Source organism: Sturnus vulgaris, chromosome Z, assembly GCF_052056855.1.
Source record: "Sturnus vulgaris isolate bStuVul1 chromosome Z, bStuVul1.hap1, whole genome shotgun sequence".
In the NCBI taxonomy this organism is placed as follows: Eukaryota; Metazoa; Chordata; class Aves; order Passeriformes; family Sturnidae; genus Sturnus; species Sturnus vulgaris.
The window spans coordinates 71,437,828-71,452,699 of NC_142283.1; the positions used below are offsets into that span (position 1 = coordinate 71,437,828).

A 14,872-nucleotide genomic window follows, 5' to 3' on the forward strand; every position below is an offset into this window, starting at 1 on the left:
TATCCATCTCGGTCTAATTCAATTATCTTAACTGATGTGTGAAATAGCCATCTTGCCATTAATTTTAAGATCTCCTTTTTTATTTGCTTTGTTGTATCTCTTTATTTATTGGCATCCCACTCTGATCTGTACTTTGTCTTCTTCCGTCCATTCATCTCTTCCTAGAGCTTTTGTCCTCACTTATTAATCTCATTTGTTCCCATTCTTGAGATGTGATGACAAATGACACCTTTGTATTCCACCAAGTCCGTACATTCATTTTGTTAATCCACATTAGTGCTTTAATAAACTGGAAATTACAGAACTCCTGAAGCACATTTTTTTAAAAATTTAATTAAATATTTAAAATACTTTTGTATCAGCTCATTGGAATAAGATCTGTCAATAGTGCTATTTTTTTGCCATGCATTCCCTGTAATTTAATCATTAACTAACATGCAAGAGAAAAGATGTACAGAGTTCTCAGTACTAATTTCCACTAAGGAGTTCCTGCCTGTCATCTGTGGAATCTTGCTGCTCTTGTTTCAGATCTCTTTCTCTGCTGTGCCAACACAACCACAAACCATATCAATGAACTGTTTTGGTTTAAAAAATAATCCACATTTTGCCTCAGAATATTCCTAAAGATCAATCAGTTCCTGGGACGATACTATTGTCTAAACTGACACATCCTGCAGAGTTGAATATCCAGACAAAGCATAGCTGTCTGGTTTCTTTATGTTGTGGGACTTCTGTTCCTCCTATATGGGAATACATGTGAAAATAGACTTTGGAATAGTTCCAGTAATGCAGCTCCTTGATTGTCAGTGGTCTGGGATGTCTGATCCCAACTCTCTTTTTGAGGGACACTATGATAATATTCCTAACTTTTCTTTTACAAGCAATATGGGTACCTGTTGTAGGGTTAGTAGATCTCAAGCAGAAATGATCTTTGCTCTCCAAAGCCTTTAAAATCCAATGGACAGAAAGGCCATGATATTGGTAAGGCACAGCTGATGTTTGTATTTCACCACTCACTCTTTATTGCAAACTATGATACATTTGTTCGATGGAGGTAGATGCACATGAGGAACAAGGTGGCCACCATCCAGTGCTGACCTGTCGAAAACATGGAAATGAAAACAAAAACGAAAATCACAGGAAAAACATGGATCAGAGCCAATTTAGTTTAGTTAGATCCTTCTAATTTCGTTTAGTTAGCAAACAAAATCTATCCTATATCCAGATATTGTATCTAAATACAGAAATTCACTTAAACAAAGTGAATATTTTCTAACATAGTCCAATCAGAAGAGGAAAGTGAGTTTAGCAGAGAGACAGTATTACTCAAGGTAATGCATAAGGTTACACTGTTAAAAATAATGCAGTAGTTGCATCCTTAATACTACTTTCCTGATTACAGATACTTGCAAAATACGAAATGTAGGAATACTTTTTAAACTGAAAATAATTGCGAAAATATTTTTATTCTTAGAAATAAAAGTTATCAGGAAGGTTGTGATGTCAACTTCTGATCACTATGTTCTTTCATAGGCTTAAGTGGTACCACAAGTGTTCTGTAGAACACTAATGACTAATTCAATTAGAATTTGCTGTGTATAAAGCTGCATTTTGCCCATGTTGCACGTTGTCTGCAGGCAGCAGAAATATTGTTCCTCCTTAAACTTTCAAGACAAGAAGTTTGACCTTTATTATGTATGGAAAAGAGTGGAGACCAGTCTTTTTCATCCTAGCATGTCATTTGTAAAATAAAAATGACATCTTTCCTTTCTGCTGTGGAGTGGAAGCTATTCAGATAGCAACAGTAGCAAAGTGTTACTATGCATGGTGTGTGCGTATATCTGTATGTACACCTATGTTTTGTGTGCACTTTGTTGATCTTGGGGTTCTTAATCTCTGCAGAAGTTGGTGTCACTTAAAAGGAAAAGAAAAAAAAGTTCCATTTCCATCTGTTTTTTAGCATCAGATTGGCTCATCTTGGGTTTTCATGCTGCAGTATTTTCACCTGAAAACCATGTTGATTTTTACATAACAGAAGTATATGTAGGTAAGGTCACAGAACATCCATTACGGGCATTCCAAAAGAGTATAGATTCCTTTGAATTTATTAAAATTTATTAAAATATTATTAAAATAATTATTAAATATAGTATTATTAAAAGTAATATTATATTATAAAACAATATTTTATATTTATATAGTTTATTAAAATATTATTAAAATAATATTTATTAAAATAAGAAGAGAATAGATTTCTTGAAAAACGGGGTAAGAGTTTGCAAGTCTGAGTAGCAGGGTATATTTGCAGTACAGGCGATGTTAAAGCATTTCATCTTTTCAGCCTGTAGGTGGGACTGTGTTTTCAGCAAACCCATCAGTGAAAAACATTCTGAATTGGCATCAGGCAGCTCAGGCTAATGCTAATGCTGGCTGAAGTGAGTCAAGTGATTCTTGACTTGTGTTTGAGTTATTTCTGGGGAGAAAATAGCCTGTGTCCGAAATTACTTTAGTCCTTATGGGCTATTCTGAAATCTCTGTTCTCACTGCAGTCTGTGGGCATTCTGCCTGCTACAAATCTGCACTGTAGGTTTGTTCCTATTAAAAAGCATTTATATAGCTGAAAAAAATAATGCCTATGGAGAAATGTTGAATTTATAGCTATGGAAAAATACTATAAGTGAACCTACGATGGTGTATTAAGTGACATTTTGAATTGGGATTAACAAGTAAATTCTCATGCATAACTTCTTGGCTCTGAAAAATAAGTCAATCATAGGCTGGGATTCTTCTTTATAAAAAAACTTATGGCAAAGGGGAACAGAAATGTGTATAGCACTCTAGGCCCACAGAGACACTGACTCCCATAACACTGAATGCAGTTACTCAGGTGAGCAAGAACCACACACTGTGGGCCAAATGTTTTTATGAAAGCACTGAAATTGGACTCTGACACTACTAGTGCTACACAGTACTGGCTAGATGCCTTTTGTTTCTCGTTTTGCCTCATGCTGGCCCTGCTTCTCCTGCTTCTTATTCATTCACAGCAGTACTTTACCTCACAAGGAGCAGCCCGTGTGAAGGGGCAGCAGCCCTGTGATTTAGGGGCTTACTATCTCTTCTATTGTGTTTACACAGCTTACACTCAAATGAGACAGCTAGGAGAGTATGAAGGTTTACATTTCATGTAAAATGAAAAAGATATTCTACTGGGGGAAGAAGGAAATCAAGAGAGATCCGACCAGATTTTGGTGCTGTAAACACATCTGTAGGGTGACCATAAAGCAGTGACTACAAAGGTCAGCATTTCAAAATGTGTCTTAAGAAAATGTTTTTGCAAGCTTTGTGGTAAAGATGGCTGGCGCGTTGTATATTGTAACATTCTGCCTAATCTCCTCTATGTTATACGGAGTCATTTACAACAAAAAATGCCTGACATAACTTACAGCACAGGAACACACAAAACCAGCTTCACCAGGGTGGATGTTTATGTAATCTTCAAGAACACTCTGAAGTTTGATTCAGTAATCAAATAAAACTACGAGAGGTACATTTCCCAGAGACACTACCCATCTTTGAATTTCTGAGCTTCTTTATTTTACCGAGCCTTGTTAGATAAATGTTGATGATTATTTCTGTACATCGTGTTATCTGCTGTTTTCATTCCACTTCTCGGTTGTAATTGCACAAGCGCTTTGAGCTTTCTTTATTTAATTGAGGCACCTTAAAGGTGAGCAGATGGTCACCACAGGAGTGCAGGTTTACCATTCATAGCCTGCACAGAGAAGGCAGCATCAAAAAAAGTTTACATACACTGCCCTGACAACGACCTCTGTGCTGAACGAAACAAACCCCTTCTGTAAAGCCTGAAGCAATTCCCTCACCTTTTCAACGCAAACCTGGCACTCTCTAGCAACTGTAAGACATCAAACCATGCAGCCCTGCTCTGGCTTTCAGGATTTGTGTTGCTACAGGACTCACAAATCTCCGCAGAGTGCCATCCTTTAGGATATTGCAGTGAAAAAGCACCAGGTGTTCCAAAGCCTCTTTCACAAAACATCTTGCACATTTCACATCACTTTATTCCAGAAAAGGCTAACAAAATCTGAAGAACAGCAGTTTTAGGCCAGTGAGTAGAAATGAACAGGGATGCTCTTAGGACTAGGCAGTGTTGTCCCAGTAATTCCAGAAGTTCTTTTTTTCCCAGTAAAATAATCTCAGACCTCTCCTTCGCTGGGGTTAACCTCTGTTGCTCGGGGCATGAAACTATGTCTCTGAACACAATGGGAAATGACAAAACCCGGCATCCAGACCTTCTTGGCACGGGGGGGGCTCAGAAGGATCCCAAAGGGACGCAGGCAGGGGTCACAGATCCACTGTCAACTTCCCCGTAGGCTTATGCTGTGGATGGGCACCTTTCCGAGTGAGGAGACGGGAGCAGCCCTGCTTGTGCCCTGCCGCAGCGCCCTTCGGGCTGCCGCCTGCATCCCCTGGTGCTGATGCTGCAACCCCTCCTTCCCCAAATCCCACAGCCCTGCCGAGCGCAGAACCTCCGAGCCCTCGGGGTGCCTCAAAGGCTTCCTTATGCAGTAAGGGACAGCTTAAGCGGGCTGGAGCAACCCCCAAAAAATACTTATGAAAAATTTATAAGTGCAATGGAATTCTTTACTCCCCGGGCCCGATTGCGGAGACTCGCTCGGCAAGGGAGGGCAGCAGCCGAGCAGGAAGGTACGCGAAACACACACATCAGTGTTAGACGTACGCGATAAGGGCACCCCCCGCCCTCCCGGCCGCGGAGGTGTGCGGGGCGGGGGGGCCGCAGGGAGGGGGCGGGCGGGAGGGAGCGCCCGGGCCGGCTCCTCCCTGCGCACAAACCCGGCCGCGCCGCGCCGGGCGTGCGGAGACGCCGCCGCCGCTCCCGCGCTACTTAAGCGGGGAGGGCGCAGCCCGGCAGCCCCGCGGGGGGATCCGGCCTGGGGGAGAAAGTGATCACAGTAATAGCCGTCCATCTATAAGAGATCGAGAAAAGCAGAGCCGCGATGCTCCGTCCGTGACCCGCAGGCGGGGTGGGGAGGGGCAGGTTGTGAATCCGCCAAACACCTGAGAAATAAAGCACGACCGAACAATTTCGAGCCGGGCGGGGAAGGGGGGTCGAAAAGTTTGCCGGAGCTCGGGCGTCTCCGGGGGGACGGGCGCGATGCCGCCCTGGCTGCTCGGCAGCCTCTGCTGCGTGCTGGCGGCGCGGGCGGTGCTGGGCGGCGGCCCCACGGGCGCGGAGGAGGAGGAGGAGAAGCTGATTCGGGTGCTGGTGCTGCTGCCGCAGGACGACGCCTACCTCTTCTCGCTGGGGCGGGTGCGGCCGGCCATCGAGTACGCGGTGCGGAGCCTGCGGGAGAGCGGCGCGGGTCTGCCGCCCGGCTACGCCTTCCAGCTCATCTACGAGGACTCGGCGTGCGGCAACCGCGCCCTGTTCAGCCTGGTGGACATGGTGGCCCTGCAGCGCCGCCGCCCCGACCTGCTGCTGGGGCCGGTGTGCGAGTACGCGGCGGCGCCGGTGGCGCGGCTGGCCGCGCACTGGGACGTGCCGATGCTGTCGGCGGGCGCGCTGGCCGCCGGCTTCGGCGCCAAGGGCGGCGAGTACTCGCACCTCACCCGCGTCGCGCCCGCCTACGCCAAGATGGGAGAGATGCTGCTGGCCCTCTTCCGCCACCACCAGTGGAACCGGGCCACGCTGCTCTACAGCGATAGCAACCCCGAGCGCAGCTGCTTCTTCGCCATGGAGGGCGTCCATGTGGTCTTCCAGGAGGAGGCCTTCCACATGGCCGTGCACAGCTTCGACGAGACCAGCAGGCACCTCGACATCGACGACGTCGTCCGCGCCCTGCAGACGGGCGAGAGGGGTGAGTGGCGGCGGAGTGTCCGAGCGGGCTCTCACGGCGTCGGGGGCCGGTTGGGGCAGTGAGAATCCCGAGGAGGGAAGGACCTGCGGCAGGGGGAGAGTCACGGCTCGTCCCCGCCGTGGGGAAGCCCACTGCGGTGCTGCGACGGCAGCATTCCCGGCCCGGGCATCCCCCGACGGAGTTTCACCTCCGAATTGCAGTCCGGAGGGAAAGCTCTGCCCACAGAGGTAGAGTTTTGCCTCCCGACGGCGTGGAGAGCCGTTTGCCGTCGGGGACCACCCTAGGAGGGCTTTGTGGCATAGTAAGAAATCAGCTTTCTGCTGGCGGTCTGGTTTACCCCAAATTATCCGCGCCTGCAGGGCAGCAAATCTGTTGCTTATTCTCTGAGATTTTTGCAGTAACATTGTAAGTTCAGGGACTAAGCAAAGATGTTTTCCTCTCTCCCTGCTGTGCCTTGCAGCGGGAGACCTTTTCGCGACTTCTTCCATTTGGGAGCCCTGTCGAGTACCTCGTAAATAATAGATGCATTTAGGGGAAACAGCAATTTCAGGGAATGTGTGCGTGCGAGACACCTGAGTGCATGTCGTAATATTGTCACCAACAGTTAGCAAGAAACCGTGGACATAAGCGGCTTGTAAGACATGTGGGACAGTCATATCTGGGCTGGATGAACTGACTTTGCATCGTGGAGCAGCAAAGCAAGGTGCTTTGGAACGTGCAGTTTTGTAGTTAGATGTGCCTTAAAGAGAGGTCTTGCCTAGCAATGTGTGGATATATGGGCTTATCAGAAACACTTTTTCTGTTAGAGGGCTTTACCAGCCACAGGCTTTCCCTGTGAAGGAAAAAGAAAAGATGCATTCCAGGAGTGAACTGCAGGGTGAAGTTAAAGTCCTTAGGTATTTTCCAATGGATGTACAAAGCCCTTTGTGCAATTCTTACATATCTTGTTGTAGAGTGTTAAAATACCATCAGAATTGGACAGATAAAGATCATGCTGTGTGTGGCAGGCAGAACTGGTATTATGGTGCCGTAGGCTGTGGATGGAGCAGCCTTGCACTGCTGATGTTACTCTGCTGTGAAATCATTAAAATGCTGGAGTGAGTGAGATAACTGAGGTCTAACAGTGCCACGCTTTTTAATTTCCTATTCGCTGAAGCAGGTGCTTAAAAGAGAGCTTTCTCTTTAAGTACCATTTGGGGAAATATAATGAATGAAGAGAAATAAATGTGTCAGTGCTGGAGGAAACCACAGTGTGGGGAAAGATACTTGTCAAGTGTGTGTGTGTGGGTTTCCTGATGCTGAAAGCGTTACAGCATGCTTACAGCAGGAAAAGACAAGTGTTCAGCCAGCCCCACTCTTCACACTATGCTGACAGTCAGGGAAGAGAGCTTGCTTTAAGCCTGGTCTGAAATGCTTTGCTGAGGTGAGACGTTTGATCTTTCACAATTCTTGCAGCTTGCAAGTGACTGAACAGAAGCAGCCCTCTTCTTTCTCCCCATTGTGCCCTGTGGGGTCTCTCCTTCCATCACTCCTGCCACTCAAGTGGGGCTCCCCAGTTTCCACTTGTGCCTTTCTGACCTTAAAGACTGACTGCAGGACTTACCTGGCAGATTCCTTTAGCCCTGCTGCTCATGGCATCTTTTAGGTTACCACAATATTTTAAGAGTTCTACACCATGTGGAGGGTGCACCAGATGAGGTCTGAAGATCAGTCAAGGTCTTTATTTGTTCTGGGGACTCGTTGTAGATCCCCCCCAGTGGGACAGCAGGACTTGTGGGCAACAGCACACTGTCCACAGCACTTTCTAGAAATGTTTTTGCTTGGTTGGTTTCCAGTTTTTAATGACTCCTGTGTCACACCTGCTGTGTCCTTGGCTTTAAGCCCTCACCTTCTCTAGTTATCAAAGACTGCTGCTGTCTGAGGTCCCATCTGAGTGGTCAGCTTTTACTGAACTCCCTGACTGGGAGTGGGCTTTCAAGCAGATACAGGATTCTTGCTTGAAATTCTCTCAGATCTGGGACAGAAACTGCCCCACCAACAGTCCTATGGGAAGCAGGACAGGCTGGCCCCAGGGTTTAGGTTGCTGCTGGCTGGGGGTTTGCACTGAGCTCTCAGATCCCTGGGAGGAGGAGGCACACATCCCTGTGTACCAGGGACTGTGTTCAGTCCTAGGAGCCATATGAAATGACTGAAGTCTTGGAGCTGCAAAAAATAATGATGAAAAATATTGTAGTAAAAGAAATGCTTGTCTACAATTAGTTTGATTAGTAGTTCAAGCTTCCTTACAGGCTCAGGTAAACCTGCAGAGTTCATGCTGTAGGCTTAGGACTGTAAGGTTCAGAAATGCAGGCCTATGCTTTAATGTATAAGCACGTAGTCCAAGGCATGTGTGTAGCAAAGGGAATGCTTATTCCTTTAAACTGGAATTAAACTCTGAAGTATTTTCAGGATGAGTCAATAATCCTAGTCAATAAATTCAGCATATAAGTATTAGAATTATTGTGATCTGTGTGTATTATGGTGAAGGGGGAACATTTTGTATGGGTTTGTATGTACATGTTTGTACATACAAAATGGTAAGGTACAGATGCAGATTAAATACATAATTTACATTTTTGGAAGATTGTGAGAAACATATCCATAGCTTATTTGCTTCAGAATCTTGAAATATGTGATCTCTGTTTTCCTGCTGGGTTAGAAACCCCTTCCAAACAGTTAATATTACTTCCCTTACATTCCTTTAGAGGCTTACAAAATACGATTTAATGTATGTTCAAGTAGTTCCCCACACACTCTCTTTCTTTTATTCCTTTTGCTCAACGTCTTTTATTGGTGTTGTGGGAATCCCTTTGATTCCATCTACAGATTACAATTTCATGATAGAAGTGAATTACAAAGGCAAAGTCAAGGAAGAATTGGGAGGGCAGCAAGGAAACATTTCAAAAGGAAATCTCTCACCTATACTGAAATTAAGAACAGTGAGACAAATTCATTCCTGATGTGCATCTGGAAAATATTTAGTCCAAATTTTATTGTAAGAAAGTTTTTTTTCTTGTTCGTTTTCCTCCATGCTAATATACTTCACAATGGTCATGAAATATGTCTTGCTCTGTTGCTCTGGAAATTATTATATTACTCTGCCATAATCGGGAGGACAGAGCTATGCATGGTACAATTCTCCTGAAGCGTGGGGTTGTACTGAACATGACTCACCCCAGCGGCACATCTGGAGGTTTATGCCTGTGATGGCATCCAACCAGAAAGGCGATGGGAGAAGATTCATTGTGTGCGAAAAGATTTGGCCTGCTTGGCGTTTTCATTTCTTATAATAGAAAACACTTCCACCTAGAAGAGCTGAATGCGGTTTTGATTCATTTTTATTGTTGGGTTGAAATATTTGCGTACATTATTGTAGCTTTTGAGTCCTGCCATGCGTGACGGCGTTCTTGGAAACGTGCGTGCAGTTGGTTTTGAATCACCGTCCTAGCAGGATCTCTTGTGCCTCTGCTGTAGGATATAGTCCTGAAGCACACAATGATAAAATATTTTGCTCCTCCCTCTGATGCCAGGATTTTCATACCTGTAGTCTTGTGAACCTGTATAAAAGCTTGTAGTATAACTTGCTCTGTGTGAGACTTCTTTCCCCATTGTTGACGACCTCACCTGTTGGGATTCTCCTTTCCTTTTGCAGAAGGAAGGAATAGCAAGGGCAGTAATCCCCCTGCCCAGCAGATTTGGGAAGAGACCCACCAACCACAGTCATCACAGTGGGGGTCACGCCTGTGGGCTTGTAGGTCTCATTGTAGCAGCAGATCCTCTGCTTAGCTATTGGCCCATGATAAATGGGGCTCTGTGATGTTTGTATCCACCTTTAATCTTCATACTTACAAAATAGTGCTTATTTTTTCCATTTATTAGCATTAAGCACCCCATCACAGGTTGTTGCCTAGGGTCTCTGGAGAGGAAGTCACGTTCTGGAAAGACTCATACTGCTGTGCCTGCTGCACAGGTGCTGTTCTCCCTTAAGTGCAGAATCTAGGCCAGATACCTAAATATTAGGTAGCTGAGCTGTAGGCAAGTTCAGTCTACATCAAACTATTCAATGGAATAGAAATTGAAATGGTACGGTAATGATATCTCCATCTTCATCTTATGTCTGCTTAGAAATAACAGCAGAAGCTTGTGATTGTGGTCTAGTCTACAAATACATGCAGCTAAAGAAATTTGGAGCCACAACTTACACATTTTGCAGGGGTAAAAAACTAGATCACAAAGAAGTTCTATTTATTTATCTTCAGAGGAGACAGGGAAAGAGGAAGCCTCTCTGTGTTTACTACCTGTCTCGTCAGCTCTTTGGGAAATCAGCTTTGTTTGCAATCTGTGTTTCCATGTTTGTTGCAAAACTCTGAGGACAGCTGGGGTCACTGTCTCTGGCAGCATTCTTGCTTCACAGGCTGTTCTCTGAAGTTCTTGAGCTGCTTCTTATCTATGTTTCTCATTTTCTTCCAGTTGTAATCATGTGTGCCAGCGGTGACACTATCAGGAACATCATGTTGGCTGCTCATCGGCAAGGAATGACCAACGGGGACTATGCTTTCTTCAATATTGAACTCTTCAACAGCTCATCATATGGTAATGTTTTTCTTGCCCAAGTGTGTTGCAAAGTCTTTTGTAAGCTTGGTAGTATTTTTAGATCTCTTAGCCTCAAAACACGCAGCACTGAGTCCCAGAAAACATCACTGTCTCTCCCTGTTGTTGCAGTTATCTTCCACTTGGGATATGGTGTTGCAGGAAATAAAACAAACTTTGTGGTTATAGTTGCTGCTGGATGGGTCACAGGATGCCAAATAGGCTACAGCGATTACTTATTTAATTACTTTTTGGGGAAGTAGCCCCAGGCAGAGACATTGGCAGTGGTGTGGGTACCCCATTTTGCAGTGTGTGTGCTCAGGTCTGGGTGACTTACACCATCCTCAGCCTTGTGACTGCCAGCTCTCGGGGCTGGGGCATTCCTGGCAGCCTGGTGACCTGTGGGCTGAGCAGATGGCTGGAAGGAGTAATTAGCAACAGCCAGTAGCTGCAAGGTTTGTGTCTCCAGAAATCCTCTCTGTGCTGGGACATCTACACTTCTAATTTATTTATCTTTTTATTACAGACTCTGTCTGCAAAACTATTCAACTATACTGTTCTAAAGGGAGAGCGCTGGATGGGACACAGGCAGTCCAAAGTTTCTAGAGCAGAGTGAATAAAAGTGGCCGTTTACACCCATAAGTAAAAGGGATCATTTTTGTCAAACTAAAACATGACTTCAAAATGTAAATTAAATGTATTTTCTTTTGGAAATATATCTAATATATCTGTATCCCAAAATAGAATTGTAATTGCATGTTACATCAGTGCATGGCAGGGACTATACCTGCTCTCAGCTGGTGCAGCTGTCTCACTCAAATTCAAAGTAATACTGGAGCAATGTGTTTGCTAAGATGAAACATCAGATGGCTGAAGATGGGCAGGTTTTGTTGAAGTATAACATGGCTCTTAAAAAGAGCAGATTCTTTTGCAGATATAGAGAAAATAATTTCCTCTGTGCAGACTACTTTAACTAATCCCTACAATAACAAATTCGTTTCAAGATAATAATGAAGTGGAAGCTGGGAAAAAAGGCAAAGTGTGGGGGTTTACTTTCTTTAAGCTGCAAAGACTAATCAACAGAAACAACTGACTTTAAAAAAGGATAAGTTTTAAAAATTAATCTGTTAATTGGAAGTTCTTTTGCATAAACTTTCTGTTACTCATCTACTACCCCTGAGATTATTTCACAGTAAACAGTGCTGTGTGACACACTGTGTAATGAAGGTATGTAACTGTATAAATTCAGAGATCTAGATATGTACAGAAGCAGAGATACCGCTGCATATATCAAGATTAGCTAACGGATGCAAAATTTTGCTAGATAAGAAAATCACTGAAATATCTAAAGCATGAAGTTGTAGATCAAGATCAAAGCCAATGTGGGAGCCTCGTTACTACCCTCCTTGGCATTACAGGTAGTCGAGTCTTCTTGTAGCTTTTCTGAGGGATTAATGAAAACTGTCTGAATTCTGATGTGTGCAGTGAGAATGTGGCGTTTCCTGACATTTGTTTTAAAACAATTTTTCTGCCTGTGCATGTGTTTCCCATGTAGAGTGAAATGACTGTGCATCAGAAGTTGACTTTTGTGCAGATGGTCATTGCATGTGAAAAGCAAACACAAGAGAAATGTAGAGAAATTCCCCCCAAAATCCTTGTTCCCAGTGCGTGGATACTAGGTTTTGTACTTCATAAAACCTAAGAGTGGGTGTGATTGAGCAATTGGCACTGTCTTTGTGTTCAGATGACTTTATTGCAGATTGTTGTTGCCCTCTGATCCGAATATTTCTAATTTTTCAGAAGAACAGGATTATTAAATACCCCGATTGCAATAAGTGTACACAAGTATTGTAACATGATGACCTCCCACAAAATAATCCATTAAGGAATTTAAATATGTAAATTATTCTAGGAACGCTGTTATGCAAGTGAGCCTTCCCCAGTCCCAGTGGCAGGATTTAAAGAAGGAAGGAACATGTATAGTGTCCAGGACAAAAAGTTACATTCTACTAGCACTACCTTTTTTAATTTCTTTTTTTATGTCTATAATCTCATGCTTTTTAGCTATTTCCATTTGCAAGTGCAAAGCTATGGCAAAGTCCTCCGTGCTGTAGTCTCTGCTGTACTCCTTGAATCCAGCACCTCCAAAATGCAGGTGCCCAGCTGGAGCAGAAGCTGTTCAGCTTTGAGGCTTCTGCAAGGGCTGTACTCTCTTTTGGGGAAGGTAGCAAGATGTGCTTGCTTACAACTGCCAGATGTGCATTTCTTTCTCTTTGAAAGTTGTAGAGGATAGGTGCAGGCACTGAAGGGAAGAGTGGCAAAACCAGACATTATGTCTGGTTATGGGATGTTGTTAGTTGCTATCCAGTGACTCCACTGGGTGTGATGAATAGGGTTCTGTGTGATTTTGACTTTGTATTGGGAAATAAATCCATCAGCCAAGGCATTTGTATCTACAGCTCCTTCCTAAAAAAATGTAATCATTTAAAAATAGCAAAGTTCATGGTATGTCTAAAGATTACAGTCCTAGGTGGTGCTGGGCTGTGGTAAATAAAGCTTTCCTGGGGTGGACAAGAGAGGTGAAAAAGCTTGGGTGCTGCTGTTACTCCTGCCCTGTATGGGGACTGACAGGAGCTGCCCTGGACCCAAAAGCTGCAGGAGAAAGGGCTTATCCCCAGAGAAGTATAGGGCCTTTACTTCTTCCCTTGTGCTCTCTGAGGAAGCAGAGCAAATATCCAGTTAAGTCCCAGCAGCAGTGCTGGGAGGACAAAAAAGCAAGCTCTGTTTACCTGCTCCAGGTCCAAGAGTTTGTTCCTGCAGCTGTGTGGTGCAGCTGGGAAGCCCTGTGCAAGGAGCACCATGGGCTTTTCACCTGTACTCCATCTCCCTTAACATCTCTACAACTTGCTTCTCCTGGTCCAAATGACACTGTGGTCCATAACCCCCAAGCTAAATAACCACATCCTTTCTGGTTTCAGGTTCCTGTGTCCCTCCAGGTCACCTTGGGAATTGAGCATTAGTTTTGTCTTGGCTCATTTAGCCATAATGGGGTTTATTGCTGTTGTTCAAAAAATAAAGACTGTCTAACTTTTAATTACTTGTAAGCATTTAATGGCTCACTGCTTAGGGCTACCACCGTTCCCTCTAGCCTTTTTTAGTTATTATTTACATCAAATAGCACAAAGCCTGCTCCAGGACAACATGAACCTTTCCACTGACCTCCTGAAACTTTGGATCAGGATCTCGGGGCCTGCTAAGGCCAGGGTCTGTTTGTCAGAAGGACTTCTTTGCTAATAAACAACCAGTCAGCTATCCTGCTTTTTAAAAATGTGGCTTCTTTACTGGTGGTCTGAGTTAAATTCTTCATTGCTGTGACACAAAACACGTGTAAATATAGTGTAGGCACAGGATTCCATTGTATTTCTATGTATTCCTTTTCCATTAAAAGCAGGGCTGCTCTGGCAGCCGTGGCATGCATGGTTTTGTACTTGACCACGGTGGGAAAGCTGCACCATCTGCCTCTCATTCAGGCTGCACCATCATGCTCTTGACTTTACTGTTGCCTTTCTGACTGTCCAAGAGGAGTGATGTGTAACAAAAACTTTGTGCTTGAATCCTCCCTCATTTCTTCTAACTTAAATATCTCTGTATTTGAGATCTGGAATATGTGTTTGGCTCCAAGATGCCATCTCACACTTAGAATTTATTCCACCCTTTTAAAATAAGCAAACTCAGTATGGGAGTAGGATTGTCCTCTGGTTTGCACATTTACTTCTTAGTTATTCCTCGCTGCCTGGTTTCCTGCACACGTTTAAGAAGAAGGGTCTGTTCTCCTTTGTACTTTACTATCTTTACAATGATCAGAAAAGGGGAGTTCTGTGTGGAAAAAGGAATTCCATAATGGTACCTGTTGGGAAATAAGCTTGTTTCTCTCTTTAGGAAATGGTTCTTGGAGAAGAGGAGACAAACATGACCTTGAAGCCAAGAAAGCATACTCATACCTCCAAACTGTCACTCTGCTGAGGACTGTGAAGCCTGAGTTTGAGAAGTTTTCCCTGGAGGTGAAAAGTTCTGTTCAGAAGCAAGGTCTTCATGAAGATGACTATGTAAGTACTGATGACAGTCTTCAGATCACAGAATCTTCAAACACATGCTCCTAATTAAAGCAGAAGTGGCAGTGAGACCTTATGAGGACAGAATCACCTAGGCTCAGTTGCAAAATAGTGATGTTGCACATATAATTTTTTTTGGTGGATAATGCAAATTACAAGGATAGGCTTGGTCTAGGTGCACTATATCTATGCACCAGGATGCATGACCAATGGTCCTGTGCTCATTTCCTAGTT

The 14,872-nt window shown here is 44.2% G+C and overlaps 1 protein-coding gene across 1 annotated transcript in view; it reads left to right on the forward strand.

The window, feature by feature from the left end:
• Window positions 1-5,194: 5,194 nt before the first annotated feature.
• The window catches only part of NPR3 (natriuretic peptide receptor 3), a 45,192-nt gene continuing 35,514 nt past the window's right edge, over window positions 5,195-14,872 (forward strand). The window contains exons 1-3 of the mRNA XM_014875585.2: window positions 5,195-5,897; window positions 10,407-10,529; window positions 14,466-14,632. Of these exons, the coding sequence (XP_014731071.1) occupies window positions 5,195-5,897; window positions 10,407-10,529; window positions 14,466-14,632 (993 nt within the window). The remainder of the gene's footprint in view (window positions 5,898-10,406; window positions 10,530-14,465; window positions 14,633-14,872) is intronic.